Source organism: Vidua chalybeata, chromosome 4 (genome assembly GCF_026979565.1).
Source record: "Vidua chalybeata isolate OUT-0048 chromosome 4, bVidCha1 merged haplotype, whole genome shotgun sequence".
NCBI lineage: Eukaryota > Metazoa > Chordata > Aves > Passeriformes > Viduidae > Vidua > Vidua chalybeata.
The window spans coordinates 3,994,461-4,009,243 of record NC_071533.1 but is presented as its reverse complement, the minus strand read 5'-3'; the positions used below and the strand labels follow the sequence as shown (position 1 = coordinate 4,009,243).

Sequence of the window (14,783 nt, the reverse complement as noted above, 5' to 3'; positions counted from 1 at the left end):
AAAAGAAACATTTCTAACTTGACTTAGCGGTCTCCCACATGGAAAAGTGCAAGTTTTAGCTTTTTTACAACAGTGGATTCAGTCTACCAATCCTTTTACTTTAGCAAGAACAGAAAAGTACACAGAAATTTAAGATTGATGGCTGAAAGTAGTGAGTCAGGAAGTGACACTTTGTTAAGACCAGATTCATTACCTCAGGTTTAATCTCAATTACATCTGTTTTTTCAGACAATTCAGCTCTGTTGAAACCTTTAAGATGATTACTAACTCTACTGTTTTTTTCACCTTTTGACTACAGATAGTTATGAGAAGTTTTAGGGTTTACAAATGTTGAACCAAACTAATTGAGACAAATGAAAAGTTTTTATTTGGTGTAAAGTCAGAAATACAACATCTTTAAAATGCTCATAAATTAAATGAAGGCCACAGTAGTGGGATGCAAAATGGCATGGAGATGAAATAACTGCTGTATACATACTGATGGATAAAATACCACTATCCAATCTACAGTACAAACCTATGATTTTAAAATTACCTTATATTGGGAATTGCTGAAGTCTATCAAGCGCATGCTGTGTTACCAGGTGATCTACAGTGCAGATGGAGACAGCAGTGACATGGCTTTAAAGCTACGATGGCTGTAATGCAATGCAATCTTTAGCAGTCAAGTGCTTGCGGTGATTTTTCTTCCTTTAATGCTCAAACTCTGGACTAGCCATGTGATCTACTCTACCTGCTAGCAATTCTTGGATTAGAGTTCCAGTAATGTGAGAAAGTATTCTACAGAAGATTAGAATTCATTTTAGGTGTTGACAAGGACCTCATGACACAAATGGTATCATCCATTTTTCATCATTGGGTTTCTTGACCCAGACTTGTAAACATCCCTCAAGACTGTATTATTAGTGCTTTGTTTGCAGTCTTTTGACTTTGTTGATTCCACTGAGCATTGTACAACCATTTTAAATGGGGAGAAATGGGAAACCTCACCTTTGGGAGGGGGGAACCTCACAATGTCAACTTACACTTGAGACACAGCAATACCTAGCTGCTAAGAAACCTGGGATTTGAGAGGGATTTATTATTCTGTTACACTGACTCATTCACACCATGCTTGAGAGAGATCCTTGAAGTAGTGGTTTCTTTTTAAAAGGTCAAGTAAAATGGCTTCATTGCTGAAGCGACAACTCAGTCCTAGCCAACATCCTATAAGTAAGTCTGCAGTGCTGCTGTAGGGCAAGATGAAACAGATGCAATTAAGTACTGCTAAAATTTACACACTTGTTTGTATTTCAGCTTCTCCTCTCCTTTAATACTGATTATGCTGGACATGCTGCCTCTGTGGGAAGTGCTCAGACCCATAATCTGGGCTGAGCTCCCCTACAAAACCTAACATCCAAGACAGGAAAAAACAGCACCTTGACAACAGGCATTGCTCAGAGCAGCACAGTTTTGAGAGGCAAAATCCACCTTTGTCCCAAGGCATCCTTCTGCCTTAGATGTTTCTATGCAGTGCCTCAAGAAGCACACCACAAGTGTAGGCTGTGAGACAGGAAAACAGCTGCTCTGAGGCCTGAAGCAAAGACAAGTTTGGCACTGCAGGAGGAAAGTAAAAGGCGGGAAGGAAAAGACTTGTTCTCAGTTCCTCACTGCAGGCTGTTCATGAGCGTGAGGAGCATTGCTGACCTCCTTCTGCAAAGTTTATCACTCTGGTTTTTACTTAACTTTGCATCACACAACAGAAGAACTTCAGGAAGATCATGCATTGTGGTGATGTGCATGGGCATTCTTCAGGGAAATGGGAGAGTAGCAATAGTTTCAAGCGTACATATTACATCTGATACTGCATCAGTTTGCTATTTCCCTGATAAGTTGCTTACCCTTGATGCTCCTCTTACCTTCCCCCTTCCCAAAAACATCTGAGGTGTTTTTCTGTAAGTAAGCCCTGCAAACAATGTCATACTGTTCCTACTTCACAGAAATGCTTAACTGGTTTATAGGTTTTTGTTCTGTTTCGCAGAACTATGAACAGTCCTACGCAGTAAACACATCTCAGGTGCAAAAAAGTGATGCAATAAACTTGGCATATTTTTATCAAATGGGGTTTCAACACAATATTGTAACACAATATAGTCAAGAAATCTACCCTAAGACCTCAGAGTACCAAGAGACCTTTGTTTAACCTGACAATCTAATCTTCTTTTTAACAAGATATGGTCATTTTTAAAACAAATACAAAAATTTTGTAATTATCTACACTACATTTGCACATTGCTCAATCTTAATACACAATCTTCTGTCTCCTGTTCATGATAATGCTCTTAATTCAGTTTATTACCAAAGTCTATAATGTTTGAGAATCCAGTAAGCCACAAACTAAAGTATTTTAGCTTATGTAGCCTATGCCAGTTAAAACGGAACAAAAAAACCCCCAGCAGCAATACAATGACATAATCTGTGAATCAACTCTTACTTCCTTTTGCTTTTTGTGTCAGTTGTTTGGAAAACACTAGATGCTGACATCAGATTTTCTATATACTGTCCAAGAACTTGGTTTTCTGATTTCAGTTTCAAGTTTTCTTCCTTAACAGCATCTACTCGTGCTGAGAGATCTGTGAAGGTGATATTTTAAGAAAAATATTAGATACTGTTGCATACAATAATGAATACGTTCTAGGGGCCTACATCAGACTAGTCACACCTTTAATCCAGAAAACATTACCATAGGGGGTATTATGTTATAAAGCATTCTCCTACTCATCTTTTACCTAAAGGCCATTTTTCCTCTATTATTTTGTAGTACAGTATTTTGACCAACTCGTTAAACTTACTGCTGGTCTGTAAGTTTATTACTTCCTCGACATTTTGAACTAAGCTATTGCAAGCTAAATTTCTTGGAAACAAAGAGTTCAGTAATGAGCAGCCTCAGATGTGTGTCTTCTAATAAGCACAGACATATTAGCTGTACCACCCATTCTACTTGCTGTGTATTACTAAGGTCGAGCAAGCGTAACGTTGCATAAACAGGAAGGAAAAAAAACTATTTCCAAGACCCTGATTTCGTACCTTCGGCTGCATTTAAGTGACATGCTTCTGGACACTGTGACTAAGGGCAGAACAGTCAGGTTCTCTTCTTTTGCTTATTACCGTGTACTCGTAAAAAATCTGATATGTCAAGCTGCTAACCTTCAAGTGTGTGCTGCAGTTCCAAAACTTGATTAATAAGCCGTGTTTTCTCTTCTAATTCCACCTGATTCTCAGCCTCAACAGCTGCAATAAAACACGAGAGTTTTAACGCAACCTCTGTTAACAGTTAGAAATTATACTAAATAGAATAACAATGAAGAACGAGAACATTAAGAATTTATACCATCCATATCGGCGTTCATCATTGTGGTAGGAGCTCTTTCCACTTTTGAGGAGAGTTTTCTTGAGCGGTACTCTGCTTAAAGAAAAAAAAAACAAAAAAACGGAGGCAGCAATTATTGGAACTTCCATTATATTTGAATTTTAGATGTATTTTTCTAATTCTGAAGGGTCAGTGCTTTAGCCTAAGGCAGAGCAACCTTCTTCACCATTCTTTAATTATTTTTCCTATATATTTAGGAGAATTTAACATATTTTTCCTATATATTTTTATATATGGCCTCATGCCGTACATACCTATGGTTCGTTGAGTAGCTATGTCTCTGTTTACAAAAATAACTGATCTAGATTACTGCAAAGCATGAAACATCACCGTTTCAATGATGTAATCGCCGCCTTCTCAGCTGTGACCGTTCTGGAATGGGTTATTCTAGAAATGGGTTATTCTAGAAATGGGTTATTCTAGAAATGGCTATTCCTGAAGGCCGAAGCCGAATGGCTCTGCATTGTCCCCCCGCCACCCCTGGCCAGTGCACGGGCCTGCGGGACGGGGGCGTCCGCCTCGGGCCCTCGCATCCCCCGACCCCGCCCGTTCCCATCCCCGCCTCGAACTGCGGAACGGGGCGGGTGCGGTCACGGCAGCGCCCGGCCCTGCCCGCACACCCCACCATGCACTGCCGACCCGGGTCGGCCCCGCGCACCTCCTTCCTTCCTTCCTTCCTTCCTTCCTTCCTTCCTTCCTTCCTTCCTTCCCTCCCGCCGCTCCTGCCCCGCACCTGCCCCGCACCTGCCCCGCTGCCGCCGCCTCCCGCGGGCTCTGCCCGGCCCGGCCCGGCCCGGCCCGCTCCGTGCTGCCAACGCGCCTGCGCCGCGCGCGGGGCGGGGCGGGAGCGCCATCGCCCCTTCCCGCCCCCGGCGCCGCTGTGCCCCCTCACGGGCTGCCGCGGGCGCCTCCCGCCGCATGCCGCCGAACGGCGAGTAAGGTAGTGCTTCTCATCAATCCGTCAGCGTTCAAAGCAGCGGCCGGTCGCTCTGCATAGTGTTCGGAAGAGATTAAGCAAAGGCATTTCTTCCCTGGTGTGGAACCCCTTCAGAGTTAGGTAGAGCCTGAGGGAGGTGCGAGAAAACAGCGCGTGTGTGGCTGCTGTTAACTGCCAGCTGCTTTACGTGGAGCTCTGGGAGAAAGGAGCCTCCCAGCCGGAGTCCTGCGGGTGTTCCCTGCCGCAGTTGAGTGCCGCGTACGCCTGGCCCAGCTGCCCTTTTTCACCGCAGCGGCCAGAGTAAGAAACTTGTGCTTTAGCCCCGTGCCCCACCGCGCTGAGCTCGCATCACACGAGAAGCTCAATAACTTCGCGGTGTTGCTCTCATCGGATGGCTCGGTAGCTCCAAAACAACGCTCCTGTGTCACTGTTGGCGCTCTGGAGGGAATAACCCTTGCAGAGCACGCTGCGCAGGGTCCTCGCTTTGATGCCATAGCACAGCCTACGAGCCACGGCAAAGGAATGAACAACATTCGTGACCTGAGCTAATTTTGGCGGCTTCACTGAAGTGACTGCGCTGCGTAACTTGTACTACTGTGTGGTTTGAACCATATGTTGCAGTGAAATATATTCATATTGTATCTGTAAATTGCTGTAATGTATCTAATTGTAAATAAATAATTCAGTGCTGTGCAGACACTCAGGAAGATAAAGGCATTTGGGAAGTGAGCCCTCTACTGTATTTTTAAGTACACTTCAGAAAATGTATATTTCTAACATCATCCTCTGGCTGCCTCCACACTATTATTATTGTGTCAATTACTTTTTTTAACCTTACAATCAGGTAAGTTCAGATTAGACTGAATGCTGTTCAAAGTCTGAAAATGTACTGCAATTAGAGCCTTGCTATCCATCTGTACTGGAAAATGAGCTTGTCTCTAGTTCCATTAGCTGGTTTACTTAAACATCTATACAAAGGGCATTTTCAACACAGCAATCCTCCTTATTTCTTTCAAGCAGTCCTCTCAGGTGGTGGCTGGGCTTTAGGAGCTTGTTGGAAAGTTTCCTTGATCGCTCTTTTTTAAATGCCAGATGCTTGCACTGTTTTGATCTTGCTTGCTGCACTGCCAAGCCTGGCAATCAGCAGGTTCTCCTAATTCTTTCTAATGAGACAATCTCCAGCACTTGCATTAACAGGGGAAAAAAAATACTGCCAGATTCTCCAGGTGTGTACAAATGGATGGAGAGCTTGCTTATCTGGTGAAGAACATGCTGTGTTTTTATACTGTAAGAGGGGGGGAAATTATTGTGGGCTGATCTTGAGGAAACACACCTCTCTGCTGCAGAAATTCCACTTTTCTTGCTGCCTTACAGTTGGAGATTACTGTCAAAACTGTCCCAAAATGAGCAAAAGGGGGAAATCCTTGATGTTAAAATACAGGACAGAATGGAAACCAGACATATTGGCTCCTGTGCTGTTGTAGCTAAGATAGTAGTTATTTCAAGAGCTGCTGGTTTACCTGCTGTTTCCTTTTCAGTATTGTACCGTTGGGGTTCATTCTGCTTTGCCTGGCTGTGGTTTCTTTTGATTCTGAGCTCTGAGCATGAGCACCAGGATGAACACCTTTTCAGAAGTCAACCTCTATGGGAGGTTTTTTTGGTTCTCCTCTAGAGAAAGCTGCTGTTCTGAGCTTCCACTGTTGGCATTGCAGAGGGGTTATCAGCAGAAAGCAGGTGACATTTCTGATCTACAGAGTGCTGTGTGTTATGAGGTTAGCATTGAACGGTCCAGGGACCAAAAGGTTTGGATTGATACTGCTGGGTGCAAATACCACAGAGAGAATGCCTAGATCATCCTGCGTTCCCTTAAAAAGACCTGCATTCCTAACACTTCCTTTGTTTTCCAGTGCAAAGAAGGCAACTCCAGAATTCTAAATATCCAGTACACCACTACTTTTAAACAAACAAAAAACATGCACACACTCAAAACACAAATGCGAAAATGCCCAAATCAAATATATCACGGAATAAAGATCCGCAGCCCAAAGTATTCTTGTATGAGAAATCAACCAAGAAACCAGAAGCTTAACGTACCACATGATTTATCTACTGCCTTTTAAAATTCTATACCTCACCTGTCTTGCATTGTGTAATATGTTACAAATTAAAATTTTCGTGCACTTTAAGTGTAAAGCTTTAGGGACTTAGGAAGTATCCCCAACAATCAGATTCCTTTTATAACACAGAATGTGTCCCAGGATGCATAATATGCACCTATGCATATTATGACACCAAGCTGGGTGGGAGTGTTGGGCTGACAGGTCCTGCACTTGGGTCACAAAAACCCCAGGCAGTACTACAGACTATTTTCTAAGGCATTTGGTTAAATCATTTATGATATTGCCATTATATTAAATTTATAAGAACAACTTTCAGTTTGGAAATGCAGCTAACTATACTTACTTGTATCCTAACTTCTAGTTAGAGTTTCTAAAAGTAGCTGATGTCACTGGCAAAAGGAATCAATTTATTCAGTTTCACTGAAAGAGCAATTTTTGCTTGAAATAAAACAACCTCCCTAGGATAAAATGCATCATTACTAGTTTACCTGAATTCATATACAGGTAAAGTTACAAACTGAGAGGAGAGGATTTTATTGCTCTGCACTCACTCAGTCATTGCTGCTAATGACAAACATTTTCAGACATTTTATTTCTAAAACTCTGTTTTACATCCTGTTTTTTTCCCATGGCACACAGTGCAAACCAACAATCCTCTGACTTCCCTTTTGGCGATGTTCCAGGCAGCAGAGGCGCCTGCACAAGCTGACTGATGACAGAGGCTTCACTGTTCACCACTACAATAGAAATGTATCCTTTTCTTCACTAACAGAGGAAGGCATTGTACCTGTTGCTGAGATGACTTTGCTATTTGAACTATACTGTTTGCTCCTCTGACTAATTACTGCCACAGAGAAAAAGAAAGGAACACAAGTGGCTTAAGTCTTTTTCCTTGCATTGCTAACTCTCAAGGCCTTTTACATCAAATCTTCATTCTTTTGTTTCTTTGCAGAAGTAACAGGCTCTGAGGAGTTTGGGTTTTTTTTTCATGTATGTTGCTTTACATCAAATTCTCTGCAATTCTTATTACTCTTTCAGAGTAACCTCAAAAAGCTGTTGTAGCCTAGTGCATATTCTTGAGCAAATTTACAACTGGGGTCTTCTGCTAAATGCAGAATTTGATTACTTCTTAGATTGTGCCTTTTCCAACTAAATCAATTTATACAAAACGAGCAAATACTTTGGCTTATATTGTTCTAACTCATCCGTGTCCTTACTTATTGTGTATGTCTTGGTTTTGCCTTAGGTCTGAGTGAGAATGGGACCTCATCAGATGATGTAACCTGTGAGCATACAGTTGGAATGAAAAAAATGCAGTCTTTTCAGAAAGTCTACAAAAAGCAAGCCTCAGTAAGTTGTAATTCCTTTTTATCCCTGAAGAGGCCTGCCTTCATATAGCTACATAGAGTTATATAGCCAACATATAGCTGCATCCTATCCTTTGCAAGACAGAGCATGAGTGCAAAAGTTCTCGTTTCTACTGACTCCACAAAAATGCATTTTTAAATAGACTGAGGAACTGAGCTCTTTGCAGCTTTGAGCTGTGAATACCAACATATATTACATAACATTATCCTCTTTACTGTTTGATCCTCCTTGTAATCATCAGCTATAGGCTTGCCACCAGGTTTTGTGGAAGGATATTTAGCAAGGTTCCATAAAGCTTTACTGGTAACTTAATTAGATGAAAAACTGCTTTGTCTTTTCTGTAAGTTAAGGGTTTGTATCTGCTTTTAAAAGGATGGGTTTACATGAGAAATGTAGTCACTAATGCTGGCTTTCTGTAAAGCCTATTTGAAAAAAGAGCAAGATAATTTCTAGGTACTCTTCAGTTAGTAAAGAGGGCCTTGATCTGCTTATTCAACGTTGATTGGAAGTACAAAGAAATTTTTGCAGATGTTGGACAACATTTCACTGCTTTCTTTTACTTTTGGTTTGATTTCCTCTGTGCTTTTGTTTGGGTTGGTCATTTTTTGAGGGAACTTTATCTAGTGCTTTGAGTTTCTAAATTGAAAGATATTTCTTTCATTAAAGCTGAAAATAATTTCATATGTTTTGCTTGATTTCATGTGCTGATAATATTGCTATTAAAATACTTTCCAGAGGAAAGTTTCTATCTTGCTACCATTTTGTGTTTGTCTTAATTTAAATGGAAGTATTTTATTTTTAATACCTGCATAGTTAACAAATAGAAAGACACTGTTGTTTTGAAAGAGCAATAGCTATTAAATATTCATGGCTTGTGCTTGGTTGAGAAGGCTCAGTAACCCCTGTTGCTTTGACACAATGGCTTTTCACTGTACCATGGAAACTTTGATATGAAGGCTGTATTCTGATTATAGTTCAGATTGTACATATATAGCATGTTGTTCTACTTTGCCTTCTTAGTATCTTTCCAGTATGTTTTAAGAAATGGGGAGAAAACCTTATGCAGTAACAAATGTGCTTAAGTTCACTAAAACCAGTGCGCCTTTGTGAGCCTTTAAAATATTTTAATATTTAAATTATGTATTTTTAATATTTTAATATTTTAATTTTGTCTTAGGGTGCAAATGCAAGGTGTGTATGCTACTGCCATCTGTTAGAGGTGGGGCAGTTACCTTCTGTTCATTGGGCCGCCTGTTAGAACCAGGTGGGGCAGTTTGCTTTATCTCTTCCACAACCCATCCTCCCTCTGGGAAATATCTTCTGTTACTGGGCCAGTGAGTGTCACTGCATGGCTGATACAATTACATCATCCCACTGGGAGATGCTCCACCCAGGGGAGGAGCCAAGCATTCCCAACTGGATATAATCAGAGATTTGGAACACCACAGGCAGCCTTTCCCCACTGCATTCCCAGAGGAACAGCTTTCTTCTCCACTGGATTCCCAGAGGAAGACCAGGCCCATCTATACCACCACTGGACTTTCAGAGGAAAACTCCACCCTTCTACTGATCCCTGCTCCAACAGAACCACATCTGTCACTGCAGGAGGGCTGCAGCCACCATTTCAATTGGACTGCCACCAACACCCTGACTCACAGGGTGTCAGGTCGTATTCTGACTCTGTCAGTGGTTTTCTTGCATTTGTATTTTAATTTTCCTAGTAAGGAACTGTTATTCCTATTCCCATATCTTTGCCTGAGAGCCCCTTAATTTCAAAATTATGACAGTTTGGAGGGAGGGGGTTTACATTTTCCATTTCCAGGGGGGCTCCTGCTTTTCTTAGCAGACATCTGTCTTTTCAAACCAAGACAGATTTTAGTGCCCAATATGGGGCCCAAGGGCATAGAGAGAAAAGGGTGAAAAAAGGAATAACAGTTCTTGAGTAACCTCATTGTTTTGTGTGCTGGATATAGAAGCCTTGCTAGGTGTCACCATGTGGTCTAACTTACCCTGATTTGGGTGGCACATGACTGTGGCTAAATTTCTCCCATTTGCAGGCCCTTATCTAAATATGGTTCCTATAACCAAGGCTGCTGTGGCTGTTATCCAGTTTGCTTTATGAGTTAATAAGGTGAGGAATTAATGGATTTTTAACTTTTAACTTCCTGCCTTCCAGGCAGGCACATGGATTCAGGGCTATCACACACTAACTGTGTGGTTTTGGGGTTACTTTCCTAATGGTACCTCCTGTGAGGAAATGACCCCAGGGGAAATCTTCTCCCAACCCTTCACACAAATCTTTGGGTCTGCCCCACCAGTTTTCAAAGGGTTCAAACCTTCTCTGAATGCAAATTATATCATACAGTGGTTGGTGTTGCTGATATGCCTGTTCTATTTATCATTCAGAGATAAGGGAAGATTGACTTGGATAACCACCCTGACACCTACCCCAGAGAACAGGGATGCTGCCCCCCGAACCTGACACAGCCCCACAGACTATGGATGCTGCCACAGAACCTGACATTTTCCATTTCAAGGGAGGCTCCTGCCTTCCTTAGCAAACACATGTCTTTTCAAACCAAGACATTAATTAATGAACACTTGCATGTAAAACATTGTCATTCTCAGACAAAGTCCACTTAGGGTCTGCATATTGCAAGCCTAGTTTCCTTACTCCTTGCTCAAACTTGGTCTTGTCCATCCTAAGGAATCTTTTTCTCTCTCTTGCTGTGTAGACTTTTAGGTTCCCTGTTCTACTGGAATTGATGTTATTCTCCAGTCTTTTCTGTTAGAGCCATAAGGCTCACTGTCTTTGTTAGCTTGAATGCCCCAGAGTTACTGTAATTAGTCTTAAATTCTGCTGGGGGAGTTAAAGACTGTTTCCTACAAAGTATATCATAGTCTCCTCCTGTTATAGCTTAGGAGTTTTCTTATGCTTTCTAACCTCCAAGTGTTGCCAGAAGAAATGGATCCAGGGTTATCATGTTCACTATGAATCTTACTATATTTACCCTCTGTGCCTTCAAGCTATAAGCTTGCCTGAAAATGTCACTTATTTTCAGTTATTCTGATTTTACTTCTACTTTTGGACTGGCAGTCTCCACTTCTTCACTACTGGGGAAACACTGTAATACTGGTAGCAGATCTTTTTATTAAAGAAGCCTCTGTATTGTGAACATGAGCTTTCTCTGACCCTGGCTGTACTGCTTCAGTCAAGAGTCCAGCAGGTTTGAAGTGCTCAGTTTCTGAGGTGCAGTACAGTCCTCTTTGCTCTGTTGCTGGGGAGATCTCTTTTATAGCAGTGACATCTGTCAGGGCTTAGCTTTGCATATCAAGCTTCAAATACCAAAATTGACTAGAAAACCCACCGGCAGTTGGTGCTTGGATAAGAGGGTTTTTAACCTTGCTCTATCTTCTTGTGGGTATTAATGTTTTCCAAGCTGCAGGGTGTTGAGGTTAGAGCAGGAAAGGAGGTTGGTGGGTATTTGCCTTCTGAAGAAAGAGACTTGACATCTCATGAAAGACTAAGAAAACCATATGGTAAAAACACCCCCCGAGAGACAGAGCAGATTGAAACCCATCCAATATTATGGAGTCATCCCTAACTCAGCTTCTTCTGGATGCTGTGCAAAGACAAGACGAATGTGCCACTGAATGCTGCCCCCCTGTCTGTTCTTGGTATGTTACCAGCTGTGCAGCAGGTCACAAAACTGTGTCCTAGAAGATACCTTTTCTCTACTCTCCTACTCCCTGCTACAGGAAACGAGTGAGATTCATTGTCAGGAGAACCCTTCATTATTGTACAGCTTGGACCAAGCTCTGACAAATTGTCTTCTTGAGAATAGTTTGGGCCAACCACATCTTGGTGTCAGTAGCCCTGTATGATGTACAAACAAAGTGCATTCAAACATCCAGCTCAGCCCCATCATACTACTATGGAATTGTGTAAATTGCTAATAGAAAATTATGTTCTAAAAATAAGATTACCTTTGTGGAATTTTTTTGTTTGTTCTTTTTTTTTTTTTTTTAATACAGGAGGTAAATACAGCATGTACTAACATTGTTTATAAAATAAAAAAAAAAAAGAAAAAAAAAAAAGGGGGAAGGAAATGCAGCTTGTATTGTTCAAAGAGAAACCCTCCAGATCCCTAGTAGTGTGAATTAGCACAGCTCTTTGGCAGCCATGCTGACATAATCAAGTTGATACTCTAGCCAGACCTTTCTAAATAATTTATTATTAATTCATATTAACTCACTTCATTTTTCCACTCTGTAGGACTCTCCTACTTCCCCTTCCAAGTAATTTTTATTCTGTAAGTGGAGAGGGGGAGGGTGGAGGGGTAGGCAGTCGTTGCTTTTGCAGTTTCTTTCAAAACAATTAAATGCTTAATAGTGGGGATTTAAAATATCACCTTATTTCCCTTACCAATTAACTTGCATCACTTCTTGTGAGTTTTCACTGGAGTATGTCAGAGGTTTATTATTATGCATACATCATAATCTGTATTTTATTTGATTGTAGTAACTGCAGAGTAAATATTTCTGTAACAGTGTCTCTCTAAACAGTGAAAGGCTCTGTGTGCTCAGATGATGAGTGTATATTACCTACCATGTGCTAATATATGAAAACTGTGGTAGCCTCCAAAACCCCCAAACCCTCTATTCTTAGCTCATCACAAGGCTTATTCAAACCACTCAACTAAAAAAAAATTTCGCTTGAGTGAATTTGCTAAAAATACCTTGTACCTGGTAATCAGGACAAACTTGCCTGCTCCCACAGTGCTGTTATCCAGCCTGTGGAATTTGCATTGTACCAGTAGAATACTGCAGTCTCTTACCTGAATCGTCTGCCAAAGAAATGCTGGTGAATGTGCCGTCCTCCTCGTCCAAGGGCAACTCCATTTTTCTGCCTTTTCCCAAAGTTTTTGAGATGTGTGTTAAGCATGGCAGTTGTCAGCCATTTTTAAGTGCGCATGTGACTTCTCTGGTTAAATCTTTAATGAGTCCAGCACAGGTGTTATTGGCAGCTGCACACGCCTTGCTCTGTGTGCCTCTCCTCTGAACCTTGAGCTCTTTTGCGGAAATCGTTCAGCTGGAAGGTTTCTGACTTCTCACTGCTTTGTGAGACAAACAAATGCTGAACAAACGCTGCTATTACAAGTTCTTTCTATAACAGAATTGTATCCATCCTGGCTGGCTTTTTGTTATCATTGTCCTTTATTTTCTCTAGGGCTGCACAAGGATTTTCTTGGAGGGGTATTTGATAGAGGAAAGAGCAAAGGTAACTTAGTGTTCAAGCAATGTTGCTTACAGTCCATGAAAATGCAATGGACAGACCTGGAAGCAGCAATTTTAAAATGCAATCTTCAAATACTTAGGAATGTGATTTTATTTACGTGAAACAGCTTCATCAAAACCAATTAGGCAATGTGAAAAAGTGAAGGTATATAAGTGAGTGTCAGATGTTCTGTGGTAGAAGACAGGAGTAAGGAAGAGAAATCAAGTTCAAAGAAAACCCCACTTTAGTCATCTTGTTTTGCTTCTTAAAGAATGCTGGACATAGTTTGAACATACAAATTAAAAATTCACCTCAAACAACTTACTTTAAGAATATCTTTAAGAATATCTTTTGTTTGTAGTCCTGGAACACAATGTTTTTTCTTGCAATTAATTTGAAAATGTAAAATAGCCTTGACTGAAGACAGAATAGTGGAATCACTATTTTCAGGGTGTTGTATGTTCAGAATATACCTGTCCTTTATTTTTTTTTAATTTCATATTCAGAAGAAGACTGTAAATTAAGGGTGTTGACAAATACCTTTTTTTCTTAATTGTAATTCAGAGCCTTTCTAAAGTCTCACTAAAAATCAAATCCTAGATCTGTGAAGCACTGGCCAACTATCCAATGAGAATTCTCTGAATTTACAGTTTGCCTTTCACACTTTTGGATGTAATCTTGGACTTCTGAGACAGCTTCTATGTGCACATAGAATATGCAGCTTTTATATGCACAAAGAAAATGCATATAACTTTGCAGGACATAAGGGCATAAGACACAGAATCACAGAATTAGTTAGGCTGGAAAAGACCTCTGAGATCATCAAGTCCAACCTTTGACTGATCACCACCGTGTGAACCAGACCGTGGCAATGAGTGTCACATCCAGTTGTTTCTTGAACATTTTCAGGGATGGTGACTCCATCACCTCCCTGGGCAGTCCATTTCAATGTTAAAAAACCCTTTCTGTGAAGAAATTCTTCCTGATGTCCAACTTGAACCTTCTGAGGTGCTGCTTGAGGCCATTTCATCCTGTCCTGTTGCTTGTTGACTGGGACAAGAGGCTGAAACCCCATCTGGCCACAACCTTCTGTCAGGGAGTTTTAGAGAGTGATAAGGTCCCCCCTAAGCCCCCTTTTCTCCAAGAGGAACACCCCCAGCTCCCTCAGCTGCCTCTCTCAGGACTTGTGCTCCCTCAGACCCTTCCCAGCTCCACTGCCCTTCTCTGGACACGCTGCAGCACCTCAGCATCTTTCTTGTAGTGAGGGGCCCAGAGCTGGACAGTGCTGAGTACAGGGGGACAATCCCTGCCCTGGTCCTGCTGGCCACACTACTGCTGATCCAGGCCACGATGCCACTGGCCTTCTTGGCCACCTGGGCACGGCTGGCTCGTGCTCAGCTGCTGTTGGCCAGCACTGCCGGGTTCTTTTCTGCTGGGCAGTTTTCCAGCCACTCTGCCCCACCCTGTGTTGCTGCCTGGGGTTGTTGCAGCCCAAGAGCAGGACCCGGCACTTGGCCTTGTTGAACCTCACACCATTGGCCTCGTCCCACTGATCCAGCCTGTCCAGATCCCTCTGCAGAGCCTTCCTGCCCTCCTGCAGATCAACATTCCCAGCTAGTTTGGTGTCATCTGTGAACTTACTGAGGGTACGCTTGAACCCTCATCCAGATC

General features: G+C 41.8%; 1 protein-coding gene across 4 annotated transcripts; it reads right to left on the bottom strand.

The window, feature by feature from the left end:
* Positions 1-344: 344 nt before the first annotated feature.
* SCOC (short coiled-coil protein) lies at positions 345-12,862 on the bottom strand. Of its 4 annotated transcripts, none has more exons than XM_053941417.1 (4): positions 12,673-12,862; positions 3,371-3,445; positions 3,187-3,270; positions 345-2,612 (listed from the first exon to the last, which is right to left on the bottom strand). In XM_053941417.1, exons 1-4 carry the CDS (start codon positions 12,734-12,736, stop codon positions 2,470-2,472), a joined length of 366 nt encoding a protein of 121 aa, XP_053797392.1. In that variant the 5' UTR covers positions 12,737-12,862; the 3' UTR covers positions 345-2,469. The 4 variants fall into 4 exon arrangements, with proteins under 4 accessions (XP_053797392.1, XP_053797393.1, XP_053797394.1 ...); XM_053941418.1 differs by having other exon boundaries at positions 3,371-3,442; positions 12,673-12,861; XM_053941419.1 differs by lacking the exon at positions 12,673-12,862 and adding an exon at positions 4,154-4,228 and having other exon boundaries at positions 3,371-3,442.
* Between the last annotated feature and the right edge of the window lie 1,921 nt (positions 12,863-14,783).

Excerpts from the sequence above, each read along its gene's own strand:
- SCOC (XM_053941417.1), bottom strand. The coding sequence starts at position 12,736 with ATGGAGTTGCCCTTGGACGAGGAGGACGGCACATTCACCAGCATTTCT. Across the intron at positions 3,446-12,672 it reads TTCTTTGGCAGACGATTCAG|CAGAGTACCGCTCAAGAAAA; the intron begins GTAAGAGACTGC and ends TTTTTCTTTAAG. Across the intron at positions 3,271-3,370 it reads GATGAACGCCGATATGGATG|CTGTTGAGGCTGAGAATCAG; the intron begins GTATAAATTCTT and ends GTTTTATTGCAG.